The sequence below is a fragment of the Pseudoliparis swirei genome, chromosome 18, assembly GCF_029220125.1.
Source record: "Pseudoliparis swirei isolate HS2019 ecotype Mariana Trench chromosome 18, NWPU_hadal_v1, whole genome shotgun sequence".
Taxonomy (NCBI): domain Eukaryota; kingdom Metazoa; phylum Chordata; class Actinopteri; order Perciformes; family Liparidae; genus Pseudoliparis; species Pseudoliparis swirei.
In genome coordinates, this window is record NC_079405.1 from 26,175,211 (window position 1) to 26,199,010 (window position 23,800).

At 44.0% G+C, this 23,800-nt stretch overlaps 1 protein-coding gene across 3 annotated transcripts in view; it reads left to right on the forward strand.

Moving 5' to 3' along the window:
• Positions 1–23,800, forward strand: part of LOC130208085 (cadherin-4-like) — a 209,408-nt gene that overhangs the window by 67,175 nt on the left and 118,433 nt on the right. For 2 of the 3 annotated variants that reach the window (XM_056437005.1, XM_056437002.1), the window contains exon 3: positions 19,207–19,230. In XM_056437005.1, coding sequence (XP_056292980.1) covers positions 19,207–19,230 — 24 coding nt within the window. Of the gene's footprint in view, positions 1–19,206; positions 19,231–21,652; positions 21,704–23,800 lie in introns of those variants that run through there. The other variant, XM_056437003.1, reaches the window with a different exon arrangement.

Sequence of the window (23,800 nt, forward strand, 5' to 3'; positions counted from 1 at the left end):
ATATTGTACCTTAATGTAAGCCATGAATCCCTTCTCTGCACACACACACACACACACACACACACACACACACACACACACACACACACACACACACATATTTGGGCTAGCCACACAAAGTGCTGAAAAGCCGATGCCCCTAAGTGCTCCGTCCCTCACCGGAGAGGCCCGAGGTGTGTCCTCGGTCCACTTAGTGCCTCCCCGTACACATAAGTGCTCCGTTTGACCTTCTGGTGCCCAGAACGGAGCTCATCACCTCGGGTAACCCGGTCCCTCTGGGTTTGCCCGCTGCCATTTTCCTAAAAGCCAATGACACCAACACATAAATCGATGCCGAGCCACTTGAAACACACAGAAACTAAATGAAGGAGTGTGTTACCGTCGGGCCTCGTGTGTTTCGATGTTTCCTGGTTCGCTGTGGATCGACTGGTCCGTTCTTAAAGATGTCTGTCACATGACCACAGCGCATCGGGGAAAAGAAGGGAGCGCATATCACTTTTATATATCACTTGACATGGATGATCCATATCGGCAGGTACCGATCCCTCTGTGGTCGCAGCCGGTCAACAAGGTTCCAGACTATTTATTTTTTTCATCGTCCCCAAAAATCATTTCAACCCCCCGAAGTCTGTAAACCATCACACACACACTTAACGTATCCTTTTACTTTGTAGTAGTAACATATAGGGCTTCATAGAAACCAAATTCGTAGATTTTTACAAATTAAAACATTGAGATCTGCATTCCAGATGTTAAATATGATTTAAAAAATGATTTGTTGACATAAATACAACATCGGCGACATTCATGCGGCGCAAGAAACCATTTATAGACCTTCGTTGACCTTTTAGAAGCTGAGAGAAGTCCATTGTTCCTGATGACGGACGTTCATGTCAAAACGGACCATTTGAAGAACCAGTTTGAACCAGTTTTAATGGTCTGGAGAAACTGGTTCTGTGGCCTTTCTTATTATTTTTAAAGTCTGTAAACCATCACAAATACTTAACGTATCCTTTTACTTTGTAATAGTAATACATAGTGCTTTTCTTTCTTCATAACAAACCAATTCATATATATATATATATATATGGTTCTGTGGTTCTGTGGCCTTTCTTATTATTTTAAAGTCTGTAAACCATCACAAATACTTAACGTATCCTTTTACTTTGTAGTAGTTATACATTGTGCTTTTCTTTCTAAATAACAAACCAATTCATATATCTATATATATATATATAGATATGTATATATCTATATCTATATACAAATTCGAACATTGAGACCCTGTTGAGTGCATTTCAGATGTTAAATATGATAAAAACTAATTATTTATTGACATAAATGTAGTGCAAGAGACCTTGATGACAGACGTTCATGTCATAGTCCGATGCCTTCCGACGAAATCCGTCCGGACAAGTTGAAGAACCAGTTTGAGCCAGTTTTGATGTTCTTGAGAAACTGGTTCTGTCGCCTTCCTTATTTTTGTAAAGTCTGTAAACCACAAATACTTCACGTATCCTTTTACTTTGTAGTAGTAATACATAGTGCTTTTCTTTCTTCATAAAAACCCGATTCATATATATATATACAAATTAAAACATTGTTGAATGCATTCCAGATGTTAAATATGATAAAAACAAATGATTTATAGACATAAATACAACATCAACGACATTCATGCGGCACAAGAAACCCTTTATTGACCTTCGTTGACCTTTTAGAAGCTGAGAGGAAAATGCCTGCCGACAGACGTTCACGTCGAAGCGGTCCGGTGCTTTCAGACGCCGACATCTGGCCGGAGCAGTCGAACAACCGGTTTGAGCCGGTCTCCCAGTCTGGCATCTATTATTTTTTACATTGCCAAGAAACGGTTTCTTTGGCCTTCTTTTTTTTTCTTTCTTCTCCTTCCATCTTTTCCAGCGAACCGGAGCCCAGCCGCCCGCTGCACAACACGCTCACGTGGAAAGTGACAAAGCGGCGTCTCCTGATGTACCGCCCGGCTCCTCCCGGCACAGACGCGGAACGGACCCGGGGGAGATTGTTAAAATGGCGCGCGGCGGGTTAGCGGAGACTTTAGCGTGACGTATTCCCAGTGCGGGGATCATCAACGAGACGCCTCGGGGATCGATGGCAGCCTTTAGCCGCCTGCTAATAGTCCCACGGTGGACAGGAGTGACGGCGAGGACGAGTCCCAGGCGGATGTGAAATACTTCACGGGGTACCTGACGATAGAACCGAGGGGGGGGGGGGGGGGCTGAGGTGGTTCGGTTGCCTTGACGAGGGGGAGGCGCCGGTTTGAGCTCTCTGTTGGTTTAAATTGATTAGATGGGGGGGGTTGGGATGGGGTTGGTGGTGGAGGTGGAGGTGGGTGGGGTAAGCTGTGCTTCCCCTTCTTCGGTGTCCACACCTTCCTCTCACCACCCTCATCGTCATCACCCTCCCGGTCTAACTGAGCACCTTCTGCCCCCCCCCCCCCCCCAAGCCCTCCTCCATCCCTCACTGCTCATAATGACAGACACTTATTTAATTCAAGCTACAGGGGAATGAGATTAGTTTCTAGGAGGACAGTGTGTGTGTGTGTGTGTGTGTGTGTGTGTTGTTCGAGTCCTGTTGTCACTGACTCCATCACGGCTCACTGCAGCGTGTCCACGGGAGCCAGCGGGAACAGGATGAAGGAGATGATGCTCATGGGCGATAGCAGTGATGATGATGAGGAGGAGGAGGATGATGATGATGATGATGACGATAGGCTGTTGTTAATGTGACGGCATCCACAACACGTGGCTGGTTGCTCCTTCCGAAACGCCTCTCCCTTCGTTATATTCTCGGCGGCTTCGCCATCGCCACCAAACAGCAGCGTCAGACTCCACACGAGTGGAAGGCTCGAGTCAGCAGTGTGTGTGTGTGTGTGTGTGTGTGTGTGTGTGTGTGTGAGCTTTACTACCCCCCCCCTGCTCCCCCACCACCGGCACAGAATCCACAGAGAAGAAACTGCGACGGGAGACCTTGGTTTTAGACATATGTTCAATTTACCACTCTTCTCACACACACACACACACACACACACACAGACAACGGACACACGCACACACATATACACACACAGAAATGCAGGCATGTGCACAAGCATACAATACACTGTACTTTTCATTTACTCTGAATTGCAAAGTGCTTGTGTAGACACCCCCCCCCCCTCTCTCTCCCCACACACACACACACACACACGCACACTCAGCCAAATGCAAATCCACGGGAGATAAAGCGCAGACGCTCACCGCTTGTCTCCAGAGATGCCAGGCGGCTACGGAGGAGCACTTGGCTGCCTAAAGCCCCCCCCCCCCCCACACCGGGGCTCTGCATTTTAACTAAACATCTGGTTGTGTCCACCAGTTCATCACAGCAGGGACCCCCCCCCCTCACTCGCCTCCCCCTCTGCCTCCTCGTCTCTCTTCATGTCGGCGCCGCTCATCCATATTCATTTGGCTTTAATCGTCAGGCAGAGGTTGAAATCCGAGGCCCCGGACTCGACCGCGCGTCCGGCATATATTTACACGCGCCCGACGCACACACACGAACGCCTTCACACACTAACGCCGGGAATGTAACCCGCTGCAATTAATCGCCCGCTTCCTGCGGTGCATTAGCATAAAGGTTGAGTCATTGAGCCTCCGGGGGCGAAGCGGTTCAACGTTAGCCGGAAACATTTCATATTTTGAGGTTGACGCTAACGCACACGCTCGGCACAAGAGGAGGTGAAGACTGAAGTCATGCCTCCATTCACCGCCCGCCGCCCGGCGGCGACGGGGTCGTCTCCTGTAAAGAACGAGTCATGTTCACTTCTCGGCTTCGTTCACACTTTTTCTGAAAGAGAAAATGGATTTTACAAAAAGGTTTCATGTGTGATTGTTGGTGCCACCGATCCGAGCACTTCTACTCTCCTCTGGGGCTTTTTGCTCTGGGATTTAAAAAGTCCTTCTTTCCTTTTGGCCGGAGCCCAACTTCAAGTGACATCGCAGATGCTATGCTACGCTAACGCTGATGTGCAACTTCTTATTCATGGAAAGAACATGATGATCGGGGGCGATGCTCGCTGCGTCTCTAGCTACGTGTTATAATCGTGTCTATATTACGTTTATAGTTCACTGTGTAGTACCACAGTGCCCCCCCCTTCCCCCCTAAGGGCATGCTTACCCTTCAGTACTAAAGACCCCAAAATGGTCTTCTGCACCCGTCCTCTATTTCATTGTATCAAGACAGAATGGACTTTTTTCTTCTTCTTTTTACTTTTCATCTTTCTAGTATTCCCGCTGTTGATATTTTATCGAGTTTTTTTGATTTACCGTCTCTTGTTTCTCCGTAAACGAGGACAAATACAATCGCAAGAATCTCGAGAGTGGAAATTGAAAGACAAAGAACGCTTCGTGAATAACCAGCCCGAAGCCGGCGATGTGAGGTGAAGAAAAAGAAGTGAAGCCCCACAGAGAGAGAGAGAGAGAGAGAGAGAGAGAGCTAACTAGCTAACTAGCTTGTTGAAAAGGTTCTTGGCAGGATTGAAGCCCTCGGCCGAGACGCTCGGGCTTAACTCTCACGCCCAGCTGGGGAAATTAGCGGATAAGCACCTGACCGGCTCTCCGACGGAGAACGTTTAGAAGTTCAGCGTCTCTTCAAGAAACCGAATTAACCTCTCAAAGCTGTTTCTTTCCCCGTCGACGATGCGGCAGAGATCTTTTTTTCGGACCCGTCGAGCAACGCCGCGTTAGCTAAGTTATCCGCCAACGCGGGTATCATAGCGGCGCACGTGAGCGGGAGAAAGTGCCTTGAGTGGGTATTGGCAGTTGTGTGTGTGTGTGTGTGTGCCACGTTTAAAGTGTGTACGAATCAAACAGTCCGAGGTGTTGCAGTCCCGCCTCTGACGGTACCGGCGGCGAAATCCCGCGGCTAAACAAAATGAGCCTTTCTTCAACGTCGTTGAGTCACATTTTCTACCAGGAATTAAAAATGTTCTTTTAATCTGCATTCGGTCTCAGGCGCATCCAAAAAGTCTGAGACGTGAAGATAGACTCAGAAGCCTTTCCACTGTGACGATACATGTTTATTAATGCGGCGTTACGCCTCGACCGCATGCTCGCCGTTTCTCTTGTGCTGGAAACACGTTAAACCGATGGATCAAAGTGAATAATTATGAATAAGAATATACCCACGAGAGTGCAGGCCGACCCGGGCGAAGGCTCTTTTACTGCCACTAAACCGTCCCGCTGGTCAGGATCGTCGAGAGGGAGGCGGGGAAAGCGTTTTCCCTGTTTGACTCCCAAACAACGGCCCGCCACAAACACGCTGCTAATCTGCGATGTCCAGAGTCTGAACCCTCGACTCGTGTGTTTGTGCCTCGGGCGCTCGGCTGGCTCACACTTCTAAAAAACATATTTTATTTCGTCCCCAATAAACTAGATTATTGAGTTTTGGTCATTCATCACATTTCCAGCTTCAAAAACACACATCTGTCTCAATTTCTCTTGTTATATGTATGTGTGTATATATATATATATATATATATATATCAATAATGTGTCTATATATACTGTATATATATATATACTGTGTATATATATATAAATAATGTGTCTATATAATACTGTATATATATATATATATAAATAATGTGTCTATATATACAGTATATATATACTGTATATATATATAAATAATGTATATATATATACTGTATATATATATATAAATAATGTGTCTATATATACAGTATATATAAATAATGTATATATATATACTGTATATATATATATCAATAATGTGTCTATATATACTGTATATATATATACTGTATATATATATATATAAATAATGTGTCTATATAATACTGTATATATATATATAAATAATGTGTCTATATATACAGTATATATATATATACTGTATATATATATATAAATAATGTGTCTATATATACTGTATATATATATTCTGTATATAGATAGGTATATATAGGTACTGGATATATATATAATATATATTTATATATAAATAATATATATATATATAATAATACAAAATAAATATAGATAATACCACAACAAATCTGTATATAGAGAATGACAAATTATAATTGTATTATTAATAAAATCAGCACATTTTGTTAACCATGCTAATTCAGTTCCCCATGCTTTACAGCTATATTGTCGAATCAAGGTCGAGGCTTTTGCCATACGGAAGTGGGCGTGGCTTCTTCTCTCGGCTCTTTTTGTCCACGTTTTTGTACGTTTAAAAACAGAATGCAGTGGGAGGACTTAAAGCTGTGGAGGTAAAGTTCAACTTAAATAGTCTGAGCCTCACCACCTCCTATTCTGTTGCGCTTTCCATCAAGGAAGCAGGGAACACACACACACACACGCACTTGTTTGAAAGTCGAGCTGCAGCCAAGAACACGCGTACCTGCTCGTCCAATAGAAACGGTCGCTGGGCCTCGCGGTGCAATGAGGCTTAAATGTGCTCCCTCCCTCCGCGAGGGCCCTCTCACCACAACACGTGAACGCTCCGTGTCATCGCGCTTCCTTTCCGTCACTTTAGTGCAATAATTGATCAAAATAAACATACAGCGCTTTGACAACGAGGCTTTTATATTCCACGGTAATCAGAGAACTCATTAGGCAGTAATGAGCCGACTCTGCCTGCTCTTCGTCGTGTTTGGGGGAAGTTTGGCGCATGGGGAGAAGTGTGTGTGTGTGTGTGTGTGTGTGTGTGTGTGTGTGTGTTTGTGTGTACACATGCAGCCACACGCACACACCAGCCGGCACTCCTGTAGTCCCACTCCAATTATGGCAGCATCTCACCCGGGAAGAAGCCCACTTACACAGCATTCACTTTATGAATAATTGATTGTTTGTGCCAGTGTTATATTTGTAAATACACGTTTGCGCTCCTGATTAATAGTTTTCTAGATGTACTCATTTGTTCAATTTGATTAGACTCTTAAAATGTATTATTTATTAGCTGAAAACGCTGCGCGGTTATTAGTCATCACAAGGGCAACAAGGAGATGCGGCATAAGGACGCATCTGCACGCCGACAGGCGCGCGCTCCATCACTCCACACGTGGCAGGTGGCGCCGTGTGTGTGTGTGTGTGTGTGTGTGTGTGTGTGTGTGTGTGTGTGTGTGTGTGTGTGTGTGTGTGTGTGTGTGTGTGTGTGTGTGTGTGTGTGTGTGTGTGTGTGTGTGTGTGTGTGTGTGTGTGTGTGTGTGTGTGTGTGTGTGTGTGTGGGATGTAACACGTTGCTGGGTTGTTGTGAACATTTGAACTGCCTTCTAGCATGTTGTTGGCACGTGTCTCTCAGAGATGCTCCGGTACCCGATCCCTGGTGGACTCAAACAGCCGGATCGGTTATCGGTGCCGACGAAGCCGATCCGTTCGGGTCTCTGTTTACACGCCGTACGCCTGATGGACTGGACCTCTCATTCAGCTTCACATTCTGACCAATGTGTTGCTGCATTAAAAATGTTTACACTTGAAAGAGTAATTCCTGTCAATCTTTAAGAACCTTACAAAGTTGCGGCTGCATAATTTATTATTTCAATAATACATTTAAATGTAGTAAATGTATTTATATATATATATTTATATTTATATATATATATATACTGTATATAATTTAAATAATAAATTAAAATGTATTATTGAAGTAATCTGTATATATATATACAGGACTGTCTCAGAAAATTAGAATATTGTGATAAAGTTCTTTATTTTCTGTAATGCAATTAAAAAAACAAAAATGTCATGCATTCTGGATTCATTACAAATCAACTGAAATATTGCAAGCCTTTTATTCTTTTAATATTGCTGATTATGGCTTACAGCTTAAGAAAACTCTAAAATCCTATCTCATAAAATTGTAATATTTCCTCAGACCAAGTAAAAAAAAGATTTATAACAGCTGAGTGTTTGTCAAGGCTCAGGAAACCCTTGCAGGTGTTTCGAGTTAATTAGACAATTCAAGTGATTTGTTTAATACCCTACTAGTATACTTTTTCATGATATTCTAATATTTAGAGATAGGATATTTGAGTTTTCTTAAGCTGTAAGCCATAATCAGCAATATTAAAAGAATAAAAGGCTTGCAATATTTCAGTTGATTTGTAATGAATCCAGAATGCATGACATTTTTGTTTTTTTAATTGCATTACAGAAAATAAAGAACTTCATCACAATATTCTAATTTTCTGAGACAGTCCTGTATATATATATAAATATATATATATAGAAATATAAATTCATTTACATATGCTTGTGTTACCTTTTTGTTTAACGAAGTTAGGAAAGCAATGTTTCAGTCAAAACCGATACTGAAATAGAAGAATGATGTCATCGGGGGGCTCGTTGATTAAACGCCGGTACGGGATCGGTACTGCAGTATATATTAAAGTATGAAGATTGACTGTATCATACCGAGCACATTTGCTTATCCACGGTGTTCAAAAGAAACCTGACACAAGTCGAGTGCTGCTCCGTCACACGCCTACTATATATGTTAATTGTTGGCAAAAAAAATAGAAAGTGAATTAGGTTTGTATCCTTCCGCTGGGTTGGGTTGAGGAGAATAAAATGTCAACCTGAGCACACGTCCATCGTCGGGGAATAAAAACACGGAGAGAGAAAGCTTGTCCGTCCTGACCTCGCGGTTTTCGGGGCCATTTTGATGAGCAGCCATTAAAAATGGACAACATGGAAATAGGTCAACACGAGCGCTCCACAGTGTGGCGTGAAGCGAATGGAAAAGGACGATAATCATCCGTATGAAACTAAAGTTTCTTTTCACCCCGTTAAATTGAAGCCATTCTAATGTTGAAATACCAACCATTTAGGCTGCTTTTCACACCAACGCAGTAAAAGTGTGTGGATGCAAGCCTGCGTGGGAAAGGTTATCGAACACACGGCGCCGGCGTCATTTGGTGCTTCCTGCGGAGCTCAAAATGTTGTCTCTGTGTCCTCCGGGGGAAGGAGAATGAGAAAGTGTGACCTTTTGGGAGAGGTTTTTTTGTAAATACGTGGGAGTCGCCGTCTCTCTCAGCGGCCGCTCAAAGAAACCGGGTCCAATGTGTCGGGGACTTTTTAAAGAAGAAGACGAATAAATCGAATTCGGGACAGGAACGCAGTCGGGATTGACTCGAGCGTCGCGAGACGGTCGCTGTGACAGGCCACACCCCCGATTACGCTTTCTCTCAATATGAGGAGGACATTTGTGTCTCTATAAATAACAATAGACGTCTCATTACGGCTCGCTTTCATCAATTATGAAGATGATGTCATGGGTCTAAACGTGGAGATGAAAGCCTGTCGTTTTTTTTCTTCCTGTTCTTGTTCACGATGGCTTTTTTCGTTTTTTGATGCTAGTTGCTGCTCCCGAGGAGTTTGTTCGGCAGCGTAAATTCAAACTGTGGTGGTTTTTAGTCCAATACTCTCACCAGGTCAGCTTGTCCCACTGATTTTATTTTTTCCCCATCAATGGATGGCGGAACATGCAAAGTTTATGTGGATTTTATCTTCTTTCTGCCTCCGGGCAGAGACGATAAAAGAAAAAAACACACGTTTTAAGATTAAGGACTACTTTGAATATTCTTTGTAGTCCACTCGTAAACTAAACCCTGGACTAGTTTCCCATCATGCAGTCTGTTTCAGGGATGTTGCCCGTACCATTATGAGTGAGAGAGGCGGACTTAAAACACCTTTGACAACGCACCTAAAAACAAAAAAAGCCATCGTGAACAAGAACAGGAAGAAAAACGACGTCTTTCATCTCCACGTTTAGACCCGTGACATCGTCTTCATCAGCCAGGCGCACCGTGGGATTATTTAGCCGCCGCATCCTCACGCAGGAATAGATTATATGAGATGATCTACAATAATGAGACGTGTATTGTTATTTACACGGCGGACGTAATAACTTGTCACAGTAGGAGAAGCACAAGTGTTACTTACATTTATAAAGTAAACTCACCCGAGACTGCACCGACCTTTCCATTTTCAAATCACAAATCAAAACCCAGCGGTTTCAAAACTGCTTTTAATGTGTGTTTGCTCGACGTTTTTATTGTTTTTATGGTAATTTTAGTGATTTTAGGATGCTTTAATTACGTGATGTAAAGTGTCTTTGAGTACCTTGAAAAGCACCACATAACTCAAACGCATCATTTTTATTGTTATTTATTTGAAAGGCTCCTATTAAGTCGTGGCGGTGAACGTCGAAAAGCCCAAAACTAAAGCAGCTAAATGGAATGCGGCCGTAATGGATTGCAGTTTGAAGTCAACATGTCTTCTGTGAATGCCGGTTTGTTGAAGCCATGTGAAACGCGGCGTATCGGACGTCTTCTCAACCTGTCAGGTCCATAAAGGGATGAAAAGGTTTGTCGCTACGTAAAGCGTCTTTCCTTTCCTGGAATTCAAGTTTCACGCTCTTAATTCCCGGTAAAAAGAAGAAAAAACACTGCATTCAAAACTTGGACGTAAAAAAGAAAGAAAGAAAAGAACATCTCGGTAAAGCATCGACGGTTTGGTTGAAATAAATCCTTTAATTCACCGAGTGAGATGTGAAACACGGCGTCTCCGCACGCCGGGTTCCCCCCCGCCGCGCGGTGCATTTAGACCGAGCACCGCAACGCATTCGTCAGCTGTCGGACAAACTGTTTAGAAACACGTCGTTCTTCTATTTTCAACTTTTATTTTACAAGTTCCCAGTTAAAACAAGCAGACAGTGCCCCTTTCTTAAAGAGACAGCGCACCTCTCTTAAAGGGACAACGCTCTCTTAAAGAGACAGCGCCCCTTTCTTAAAGAGACAGTGCCCCTCTCTTAAAGGGACAATGCTCTCTTAAAAAAACAGCACCCCTCTCTGAAAGAGACTGCGCTCCTCTCTTTAAGAGACAGCGCCCCTCTCTTAAAGAGACAGCACCCCTCTCTTAAAGGGAAAACGCTCTCTTAAAGAGATAGCGCTCCTCTGTTAAAAAGACACCGCTCCTTTCTTAAAGAGACAGTGCTCCTCTTTTAGAGAGACAGCGCCCCTCTCTTAAAGAGACAGCGCTCCACTTTTAAAGAGACACCTCCCCTCTCTTAAAGGGAAAATGCGCTCGATGGTGTTTTGAGCCCTCACCGGAGCCTTCCAGGCAGCCGCTGCCTGGAAGGCGGCGCCGGTGAGCTTCCCCCCCCAAAAACCTGATCCAATCAATGCGCTACCCACCTTGGAGCGGAGCGCATATTCAAATCCACATTGCATATTCAAACCCGCATTTTGGGCCAACACCCCCTTGAGCGCATTTGAGCGCATTTAACCCACTTGGTTCAACAATTTCAAAGGTAGCTATTTTTGGGCCGCTAATGTTGTGGTAATGTTATTTCAACCTGCTAGCTAGCAGATAGATTATGCTAATCTTAGCTGTAAATCTGGTTAAAATATTAGGTAACAAAGTAAGATTAATTACTGCAGATTAATCACTGTATTTGAGTGATTGTTAATGGTTAGTGGTTATCTTTCAAATGATGCCTGTGAGGCACTTGACGTTGAGACTGGTTGACTTGCCACCAGTTTTGGATAACTCTGAGGCATCATAGGTAGTGTTGACTGCCAGGCTGCCTAGTCGTTGGTATACAGGTTAACTCACAGGCATCCAGTTGGTTTTAGATACCTGTAAGGCATCTAGACGGACATTAAGAGGGGCTGACTCCCAGGCTGCTTACTAACACTGGTTAGCCTCAGCAGCCAATTTAGCTGGATGCCTGTGAGGCACTTGATGTTGAGACTGGTTGACTGTAGACTGATATCCCTTAGTTAAATTGTCCTCATGCCTCCTCATACAGATAGGCCTATTGAATAAATCTGCCAGATTATTTTTAACATTGCATATGCCTAACATTATGTGATAATACTAATCACACTCATATTGCCTTTCTCTTTCAGTTCATGAAGAAATGGTGCCCAGGAAGGGTAAGGTTCAACCTAGACCTACTTTAATGACTAAAAAAAAGTCTCTTTCACACACTGACATTTAACAATGACTTCAATAATTCCCCAAAAAATACTTATTAGTTCCTTGCAATGTCTTTATACAGTAGGACGGAAGCGGAAGGCCCTGCAGGTGTCAAAAGGTGGTAAGTTATTCTTTATCTTGCCATCTGGACTCGAGTACTACAACACTAGTTCATCTCCTCATATAGCAAATTTTGTTACTTTATAGGACCATCTGCAAAGATCGCAATTTTCCACCAGTCACCACTGGTTGGTGGAGCCCCAGCCCCAACCCCATCTAGCCCTGCTGCTCCATCCACCCTTCCTGCCCCATCCGGCCCTGCTGCCTGCCCCATCCCAGCCGGCATTTCAGAATGTCCACAGCCTTGTGAGGACATGCTCAGGGCATCGGAGCAAAAGGTGAAGTGCACAGCTAGGCATAGGTTTCTTCAAGACAGGTTTATATTTTTAGTGGTAGTGTGGTAGTAACAGTGCTGAGACCATTTGTGATGGGATCTGGGAAAACCAGTCACATGGTGAAATTTGACCAATTGGAAGCTGACTTCAAGCTTGTTTCAAATATGTTTTCATTATTTGTCTGTTTCAAATGTTATGATTGCCCAAAGTCAGCTGATCAGTTAGATTTCATGGAATAGAATTTTGACAAAACAACTTTAAAGAGAGGGTTCTAAATAGACTGGCTGGTTGAATAAAGCACATTTTAACACATTCAATTAATGAAAACAAGTAGATATGTTTAGGGATGATAGACATGTTATAGAATAATAATTGAATCAAAACCCAATTTCACCAAAATACTGAGTTTCGACCTACTATATTTTCACTCTAATCTCAAAATGTCCCTTTTCACCATGTGACTGGTTTCCCCAGCCCATCAACAGTTTTGGGTTATAGGAACATCTGTTGGGATGGCAGTAAAGACAGAAGGGCTATGTACAGACATTACATGTGTACAATACTGTACTGTATGTAAAGAAGATGAAATCCTAATATTATGAATAATATTGTTGAAACATTGAAACCTTCTTTGAGTGTGACTCAGAAATTATTTTTACAAAGATACCAGATAACGGTGGAGGAGATCAGGAGGAGGACTGCTCCACCTGATTGCAAACTATTCAAAGACAGACCACAACAAGCGGCAGATACAAACTGTCCATCACGACGGGGCATTTAAGCGCATAGACAGCGAACCCAGTAACTAGTCTTTCCCCAGTTTTCCGACCTGTCCCACACTGCCCCAATAAAATATTTAGATAATATTTATAGTGTATTAAATTCTGCCATCCTTAGTGCTTAGTAAACTAAGCTGTTTGCGTGTGAAATTTTGTTTTTACCATTTTACTGTGTATGAGGGTTGTATTTGGCCTTTATTTTCAATAAAGAATATGTCACACCCCATCAGTCATGTCTCTCCTCCATCATGTGTGTGTCCTCTGACGATACATTTAAAAAAAATAATTAATGTAAGTTGGGGTTTCATTAACTTGTAACACTCTACTGGAATAAACCCTTATGTGAAGCTGTAGAAATTAGTGTTGACATATTGTGTTACCATGACTATTTGCCTTAATCCACATGCCTAACATATCGGATCTGTAATTTACACCATGCGATTTCAGGCCCAGCTAGCTAAATTACCAGACTAGTTAAATCAAGATGCCAAGTTCAATACACTTCCAATTCACGACACATACACAGTGATGTAGAACATGAAGATATTTAATTAATGAACACAACAAACAACAAATTGCTAATTGTTAATATTTTCAATGTGTGTCAACACACTTTAAAAATATCCACCACCACCTCTACCATTCCTGGCCCCAAGGTGTGCGTGAGGAGGTCAAATTGCTCATTTGACCTCACCTGGTTGGCGAGGTGCTGGAGCTGTTGTCTGGAGGAAAAGATAAAACATAAATTCAGGATAAATAATGTCTATTAAACCTGTCAGAGCCCAGATATAGGATGTGGAATATTGCAAATTACTTGAACTCCACAGTGGGGTCTGATGCCGCAGCATGGCCACTTCTTTAAATTCGATGCTCCTGGCAGCCAGAGCACCGACGGAGGAGCAGGGTCCCTGGCTTTTCTTTAACAAAAATGGGAAAGACATATCATGACACGAACACAGTATTAAATTCAGATTTGATGCACATACCAATGTGACAATGAAACACTTATTGACACTGGGGTGTAATAGTTTGAGCTTGCTTTCTGAAGTTCTTTATTGATATAAAGTAGTCTTTAAAGTCTTTAAAGTAGTTATTTATTGATATAAAGTAGTCAACACTACCTATGATGCCTCAGAGTTATCCAAAACTGGTGGCTGCCTCAGAGGTATCCTTATTCCAAAGCAGCCTGGAAGTCAACCAGTCTCAACATCAAGTGCCTCACAGGCATCCAAAGCTAATTGGCTGCCTGAGAGCTAACCAGTGTTAGTAAGCAGCCTGGGAGTCAGCCCTCTTAATGTCCGTCTAGATGCCTTACAGGTATCTAAAACCAACTGGATGCCGCAGCCTGGCAGTCAACACTACCTATGATGCCTCAGAGTTATCAGTCTCACTCACAGGCATCATTTGAAAGATAACCACTAACCATTAACAATCACTGAAATACAGTGATTAATCTGCAGTAATTAATCTTACTTTGTTACCTAATATTTTAACCAGATTTAGCTTTCTAGGTAGAAATGACATTACCACAGCTAAGATTAGCATAATCTATCTGCTAGCTAGCAGGTTGAAATAACATTACCAACATTTAACCCCCAAAAAATAGCTACCCTTTGAAATTTGTGAAACCAAGTGTTAAGCATGCAAATGCGCGCCCAATGGTTTAAAGTGGGTTCAATGGGTGTTTGAATATGCAATGCGCTCAAAAGTGGATTTGAATATGCGCCCGCCCAAGTGGGGGTGGATTGATTGGATCAGAGTTTTGGGGCGGACACCACCCGCGCCGCCTTCAGCAGCGGCTGCCTGGAAGGCTCCGGTGAGGGCTCAAAACACCATCGAGCGGAAAATGCTCTCTTAAAGAGATAGCGCCCCTCTCTTAAAGAGACAGCATTCTCTTCCAAAGGGACAACACAGACTTTCCTCCATTCACAGTTAGCATGTGCACAGGTGATCAACGCTCTCAAATATAGGAACAACACATGAATGAACTTAAACACACATTCAAAGTAAATTATAAGAAATGGACACCGTTCTATTAAATTGGTAAGATATACAGTATGACATAACATATTTCAGGGTGCTCCACCAGCGTCAATTGTTTCCGTAATCCCGAAAAATCTGGCATTTCTATAATATTCCAACGCGGTGAGTAAAGGCTGTGTCCGTTTGGCTGTTCCGGCCTGCGCGGTGCTTATTGAGGAAAAACCTTGAAGCCTGTTGCAGAGAGCTCGTGGACCGATGCCCAGCAACTCATTGGAGAGGGGGTGGAGGGGGAGGAGGGGGTGGAGGGGGTTGTCTCAGTTACAAAACCGCCAGACATTGTGCATCATTAGTGTGTGTATGCGCCATTGTCAGTGTGTGTGTGTGTGTGTGTGTGTGTTGCTGTGCTAGCAGGCCAACTGAGGAGAGAAAGAGAAGCAGCAACTGCTCTGCACCATATGCCAAATATGAGCATGCCTGCCAAATTGTGGGGGAGGGGGGGGGGGGATACTGGCGAGTTGCAAGCAAGGCTGAATTCTTGACAGAGGGAGATGAATAATTGAACGTGCGCGGAGCGAACTTCTGTCGGGATGGATCGGGGTGGCTCCTGTACGCGCAGACGCCGCTGTGCTCCCCCTCAGTGATGTGCTCTTAGTATAAACAAGTCAAAACAAGTTGCGGGGGAACATAAAAAGATGATCTTGAATGGATTCCATTGGCGAGACGTAAAGGCACTTTTTTTTCGTCTACAACTACATCCAAAGAGCCATCGAGCCGACGCGCGCAGAGGAACCCGAGCAATAAATCAATATGCATCCCTGATGAAGTAATACGTTTGAAGAGAAAATCCGTATAATTTAATCAATGTGAGTGTGGGCAACTTTTCAAATGAGCCTTGTGTTTATATTCAAGATGTAATAATTTAGCAGGAAAATGCATATGCTTATTCATGTGAGAGCTTACACTCCTGCAACAACACACTGCGAATTATTGAGATGACAAGAGAATGTGTTTTTTGTATCTTCACGTATTTTCGGTATTCACGATTGCGAACAGAAAAGGAAAGGTAGCCGATCTAACGAGGAAGTGTTGTTGAGCACGTCGCTGTCGTGTGGGAACGCATTCACGGCAGCTGTAGCGGCGATGGCGCGTAGGGCGTGAGGCATTTTACCGCATGTTCACGTTTCATTTCATGTCAAAAAAACCCGGACAAAGAGGCTCCCACCTAATCGCTGACGTCAGCGCGCTAACAGCTCACGATGACAACGTGGGCGCGCCGATGTTTGCGAGCTGTCACGTTGACCGCGTCTGCCGTTTGGTGCGTCGGCGTTCTCGGCATTTGAGGATTAGCACGAACCGCAAAGCGCATTTGAGGAAGAAATTTAAATGTTGCTGCATGGATACAGATCGGCATCACCGAAGTTAAAGCCATTAATCCCTCGAGGGAATCGATGCTCTGAATGCAGTTGATGCGTTTGATTTAACCCTCCTGTTACCTTAGGGTCAATTTGACCCCATTCAATGTTTAATGTCGGTGTTCTTTGGGGTCAATTTGACCCCAGGCTGTTTTTCACTGTGTCAAACATATAAGAAATATCAACTTTTTTATTTATTTAAAGGGCTATTTAGGTAGTCAACAAACAAACATAAAGTACCTCACACTTAAACTTGGAAAACAATATTAATTCTAATAATTTTCTGGAGGTTTTAATCGCTGGGGTCAAATTGACCCCGAGGGTAAAATATGTTAGTAAATATAAAGGTAACAGGAGGGTTAAATACTGAATGGGGTCAAATTGACCCTAAGGCAACAGGAGGGTTAAAGCCACAGATATCGACCTGATATCGGCGTTTAGACTTTCGACAATGGGATCATGTCGCCGATAAAAGATAGACGATTGTTTTTCGGTATCACGGCTATTTCAATGAACTTACTTTCAAAACTCACATTTTCTGTGTTAATGTTCGCCCGCTCAGCCCAGAGTTACAAACCAGTTTTTCTTTTGTCTTGTTTCCACGGATCTGACGGCTCGCTTCTCCGTTCCCCATACGCCCGCTCTCTTAAACTCCATTCTCACAGTTTCAGGGTCGAAGAACATCTCGTACTGAACATGTTCCCACTAAGTCTTCTCTTAGCTTCCCCCCTTCCTAGTACCGCCGCCCTGTGGCGATTGGACGATTTGAATAGAAACAATCGGCCCCGACCCCGAGGACGACTCGTCTTCCGTCCGATTGTTTTGACACGCCGTTGTTGTCGTCTCGAAGAGGAGTCAGCTGGCGTGGTTCGGGCATCTGATTCGGATGCCTCCTGGACGCCTCCCATTTGAGGTTTTCCAGGCTCGTCCAACTGGGAGGAAGACCCCGGGGAAGACCCAGGACACGCTGGAGGGATTATCTCTCCCAGCTGGCTTGGCATCGCCTCGGGATCCCCCAGAAGGAGCTGGAAAGTGTTGAGTGTGAGAGGGAAGTCTGGGTCAGCTGGGTCAGCTGCCCCCGCGGATGAAAATGGACGATGAATGTTAGCATGTAAACTGAAGCGGCGGCCTGAGCCGGACCTCGAGTGTGGCTCAGAACTGGGACGATGAGAGTCTTCTCAGCATTTCTCCACAAACTGTTCTGGGACAGCAAGGACCCGAGAAGGGCAGATCGACCAGGAGAGAGGCCCAATGAATACCGCGGGGCGATATATATGTATATACTGTACATTTATATATATATATATATATATATATATATACACTACCGTTCGAAAGTTTGGGGTCATCCTGACAATTTCATGTCTCCCATGAAAACTCACTTTTATTTATCAAATGAATTGAAAATTGAATAGAAAATATAGTCAAGACATTGACAAGGTTAGAAATAATGATTAATATTTGAAGTATTAATTTTGTTCTTCAAACTCAAAGGAAGCATGACGAATGTTTCCCCTCCTCAGATTTATCATCGGTAAAGATCAGCCATCATACAGAGAACAGCTTCTTCCCACTGGCCGTCACTTACACTACCGTTCAAAAGTTTGGGGTCACCCAGACAATTTCGTGTCTTCCATGAAAAATCACACTTTTATTTATCAAATGAATATAAAATATAGTCAAGACATTGACAAGGTTAGAAATAATGATTAATATTTGAAGTATTAATTTTGTTCTTCAAACTTCAAGCTCAAAGGAAGGCCAGTTGTATAGCTTATATCACCAGCATAACTGTTTTCAGCTGTGCTAACATAATTGCACAAGGGTTTTCTAATCAGATATTAGTCTTCTAAGCCGATTAGCAAACACAATGTACCATCAGAACACTGGAGTGATAGTTGATGGAAATGGGCCTCTATACACCTCTGGAGATATTTCATTAGAAACCAGACACTTCACCTAGAATAATCATTTACCACATTAACAATGTATAGAGTGTATTTTTGATTAATGTTATCTTTATTGAAAAAACAGTGCTTTTCTTTGAAAAATAAAGACATTTCTAAGTGACCCCAAACTTTTGAACGGTAGTGTATATATTTATATATATACATATATACACGCAATAACCCGCAAGTCTCATTGCGTGAGCACCAGAGCGATGGAGACATCTCAACAAGCGTTTGAAGACGATGATGATGATGATGATGATGATGATGATGATGATGATGATGATGATGATGATGAACCCCACTGCTCCAGGCAATGGCGTGAAGTGCATGAGAGAGAGAGAGAAAACAAAGTGCATTCTGGTTAACTGGTGCTGCCTGGTTAAAAGACAAAGACAGACGTGAGAGGCGACGCGGTTCTGACAGCACGTGGTGGCCCCTCCCCCACGTGGTGGCCCCTCCCCCTCCTGCATAGTGTACGTCAGGATCCGGGTATGGCCCGCGACGACCCTTTGATCATCAGAAATGTCTCCGTTGTTTTTACTCTCTCTTGTTCAGCGGTGTAACTTCGGACACTTTTCCTGAAACCTGTGTTCTAATCATCCTCTTCTCTCTCTCTTTTCCCCTCTTCTCCCTCTCTCTCTCTCTCTCTCTCACAGACACCACCCTGTCCAGTGGACGTGGTAAGTACCGCCGCCGCTCACTCCCTTGATGTAGAGCCGTCTGTGCTGGCACACGGCCTCAGCCGATTGGCTGTTTGCGTCCATGTGGAAGGAACCATTCTCAGATGTTGATCCCAGCGGGGGGGGGGGGGGGGGCGGGGGAGAACATCATTTCACCGCGAGGCTTTTTTCACACTGTTGAAACGGGGAGCGAAACATCAAGCGAACGCAATTACGAAAGCAGCATCCGCCCACCCATGTGGCCAATCACATCCATTTCAATCTGGCATATTGTCCCCGCACACGTTTCCCCTCGACCTACTTAGTCAATTCACCCCCCGTTTGAACTCCAATAGCGTTCATTAAGGAGCTGATCGGCGGTGTATGTGGTGTCTGTGGTCTCCGTGGTACACGTGGTCTCATCCAGGCTTTAGTGCAACGTCCCCATCCCGTCTAAATGGAGTCGAGAGAGATTCATTTAGAATGTGGCTCCTCTCGTCGTGTTGTTAACGGCTTCCTGAGCTTCATCACTCCATCAAACACGAGGCCGTCTGCAGCATCTTCAGGTCGATCTGTTGGCCGGACATCTGGTCCGCCCCAAGAGCAGCTTGAGGGCTTCTTCTTCTTCTTCTTCTTCTGCTTCTGCTTCTTCTTCTTCTTCTTCTTCTTCTTCTTCTTCTTCTTCTTCTTCTTCTTCTTCTTCTTCTTCTTCTTCTTCTTCTTCTTATGCTTCTTCTTCTGCTTCTTCTGCTTCTGCTTCTGCTTCTTCTTCTTCTTCTTCTTCTTATGCTTCTTCTTCTTCTTCTGCTTCTTCTTCTTCTTCTTCTTATGCTTCTGCTTCTTCTTCTGCTTCTTCTTCTTCTTCTTCTTCTGCTTCTTCTTGTTCTTCTTCTTCTTCTTCTGCTTCTTCTTCTGCGTCTTCTTCTGCTTCTTCTTCTTCTGCTTCTGCTTCTTCCTCTTCCATGTATTCTCTTACTCCTCCTTGTTCTTGTTCTTCTTCATCTTCTTCTTCTTCTTCTTCTTCTACTACCTCTTTCTGTTCCACGTCTTCTCTTCCTCCTCCTCCTTCTTCTTCTTCTTCTTCTCCTCCTTCTCCGCCTCATCCTTCTCCTTTTTCTTTTCCTCCTACTCCTCCTCCTTCTTCTTCTTCTTCTTCTTCTTCTTCTCCTCATTCTCCACCTAATCCTTCTCCTTTGTCTTTTTCTTTTCCTCCTCCTCCTTCTTCTTCTTCTTCTCCGCCTCATCCTTCTCCTTCTCCTTTGTCTTTTTCTCCTCCTCTGCCTTCTCCTCCTCCTCCTCCTCCATCTTCTTCTTCTTCTTCTTCTTCTCCACCTAATCCTTCTCCTTTGTCTTTTTCTTTTCCTCCTCCTCCTCCTTCTTCTTCTTCTTCTTCTTCTTCTCCTCCTTCGCCGCCTCATCCTTCTCCGCCTCATCCTTCTCCTTTGTCTTTTTCTCCTCCTCCTTCTTCTTCTTCTTCTTCTTCTTCTTCTTCTTCTTCTTCTTCAAGGTTGCTCGGTGTGCTTAGATGTTCTGCACACGCTACTGTCGCATCTTCAGCGTGGCGCCGAGGCAAGAAGGGATTCTCTCTCTCTCTCTCTCCGCTAAATTGGTGCGGTGGCGTCACGCGGCGGAGACAAAACGCCACCCGCCGCTCGTCTGGTCTTTGAAAAAAAAAAAAACTCAAAGTGGCGAAGAGAGGGGGAAGAGAAGCTTTAAAGGGCGAGAAAAAGGGAAATAAAAGTCACAACAGGTGAGGATTTCTATTCATCCCCTGAGTTTCATCCTCGATTCCGACCTCCTCATCGGCGCCTTTCTCGACCGCTCACGCATGACTCGCTCTCTCCTCTCCTGTCCCGCACTGCTCAGTGGTCACATAATGTGAGTTATGCTCCGCGATGAAAGGCAAGAAAAAAAAGAGGAGGAGGAGGAGGCGGAGGCACGTGATGATTGGATTAAAAAAGCAGGTGAGGGAGTGAGCGGAGGCAGTGTCAGGGCGAGGTCTGCGTGCCCTTGGTGCCCCTGATGAACTGCAGGCAGCTCGTCACTCAACCGGAGCGCGGCCGTTCCATTCCCGTTTTACAGACACGTGCGTTGATGGAATAACAGGAGCAGCGTACGGTTGCTCTTGAAACACCTGCCGTGGAAAACCGTTACAGGCGACATGCTGCGATGGGGGGGGGGGGGGGGGGGGTTTCGAGGGGGGGGGGGTTTGGAGTCGTCTTATAGGCCTCCTCGATGTGAAGAGGCTGCCGGCGCTGTCCTCCCCTCTCTTCGAGCTTAATTGGCTGTACCTGAGGAGGGCAAGGTGTAATTGCGATAAGAGAAAACGCTGTGCTCGGCTGGTTTTTAGGGCCCTTATCTATAGTCTCCGGACTGATTATGGTTTTTCTGCCAGCAGCACAAATTGCTGAACCCCATCATCTGCACTGGAAACCACCTTAACTCCGTCTCGGCCGAACCGCAATGCACAAATCGGCAAACTATAAACCAAACGGTGCGTGTGCTGCTGATTATGCTTCATTATTCTGAATCTGATGGTTGTTTTGCATTTTTCCTATACACATATATATACTTATATATATATATATGTATATATATATATGTATATATATACATATATATACGTATATATATATACATATATATGTATATATATATATATATATATATATATACATATATATATATATATATATTCATATATATATATATTTGAGACAGTGGTAATGTTTTGCATCTGCTGTGTCATATAAACGTATTTTTATGGTCCAATTAATTCACGATGCTTGATCCCTGTGCGGTTACTTTGATCTCAGTCGGATCATTTCTGAAATCGTGGCTTAAAATATATTAAAGAAATACGGCTATTAGCTTTATTGCCGAGATTAAGGATTAGAGGGTTTATCCACTCTCCTCTCTGCACACTAACTATGCAGCTGTAGCATAGCACCCGCTTAGCCTAGCTTAGCATTGCTGGAAACATGTGTCCAAAGGTAATAACCTCAATATACCTGCACCTCATAATCAACGTATGTTGATGTTTTGTCCAAACACTCCAGGCAGTGGAATCCAAAACCTCCCGTTAAACCACAACTACTCGCTTAACTTTGTCTCCAGATTGAACCAGGCTAGCTGTTTAAGCTAAGCTAAGCTAAACTAACTCGGCAAGAAAGCCAAAAAGGTTATTTCCCAAACTGTATAAATAGTTTTTTTCTAATCTTGTCGCATGTAGAGTGCAGGATGAATTGCTTTCAGTCACTCAAAACCTCCGGTTAAACCGCAGCTGCTCGTTTGTTTAGCTTAACTTTGTCTCCAGATTGAGGAAACAACAAACAATGTGCTGATCGGTGAGCTTCGGAGTTTATAACTGTCGGACAGAACCAGGCTAGCTGTTTCCCCCCGCTTCCAGTCCTTAAGCTAAGCTAAGCTAACTTGGGAAAGACATCTTTTCTTTGCCAAAAATGTGTAAATAGTTCTTTCTCGTGTTCCCCATGTAAAGTTTAAGACCTGTGCGGGATGAATTGCTTTCTGTACAGCCAGTCACTCCTCCCCCCCCCCGCCCCCCCCTTTGCCGGGCTTGTGAGTCGTGGTTCTGGCTAACAGAGCAGCTAATGGGCTGTGAAACGTCTCTAAAGCTGGAGCAACAACAGAAGCTAATGTTCAAAGCCCTTCTGAAACTAAACCAAAAAAAGAGCGTCCAAGAAACCCCTGACAAACACTGCAAAGAGGGAGCGGGGGGGGGGGGGGCTAGCTTCCACTGATGTGTCATTTTCCGTGAGCCCAATTGCAGCGACGCTCTCCCCGTGTCCTCGGTGGGACGCCTCCTGGAGCGGATCACGCTGCAGTCCGTAGAGTTTCATTTTTCCCGTGTAACACAAGCTCCTGAACGCCACTCTGACATTTTGCCGTTTCAAAATCTTTGGAGCTGCAGAGAAACGATGCTTCGTGGGGCACATTCAAGGCTCAGGGATATTGACAAGGCAAGCTTGAGATATTACGGTCGGCGTTTGCCCGACAAGTCGATTTACCCGCCCGCCGTACAAAATAATCTAATTTACGTCTTTTTGTTACACGAAAGTTTCGACGTTAGCATCGCACGGCGTCGCCGAAGGACACGCCGCGCGGAACGCGATGATTCTTGATGGTTTCGCGAGCGCTATCTCAAAAAATACGGTGATGCTCGCGACCCCTTCTGCTTCTTTCTCTTCCCCCCTCTGTGCTAATTAAAGATGTTTTTCTGCAGCGGATCTCGAGCTGATGAGGACAGCCACTAAGAGCTCTTGAAGTTAAAGTCACACAGGACCCAGCGCGGCAGATGGTTTGTTGCGCGGGTATGTGTGAGCAAAAGAGAGGAAGAAGCAGAGGAGGAAATAAACAAGCGTGAAAATAAATGGCAGCCTGTCTCCAAGCGAAGGAGCGCCGCCTGCTTTTCCACCCAATTTGAGACTTATACCGTTTCCAAATTCAAACTTTTCCTCAGAAAAAAAAAATGCTGTCAAACCTATGGGAGGCCAGGGAGGACACATCAGATCGTGTTCTATGTGGAGGGATGTTTTTAAAAAAAAATTTTGCACACCATCTTTTTGAGAAA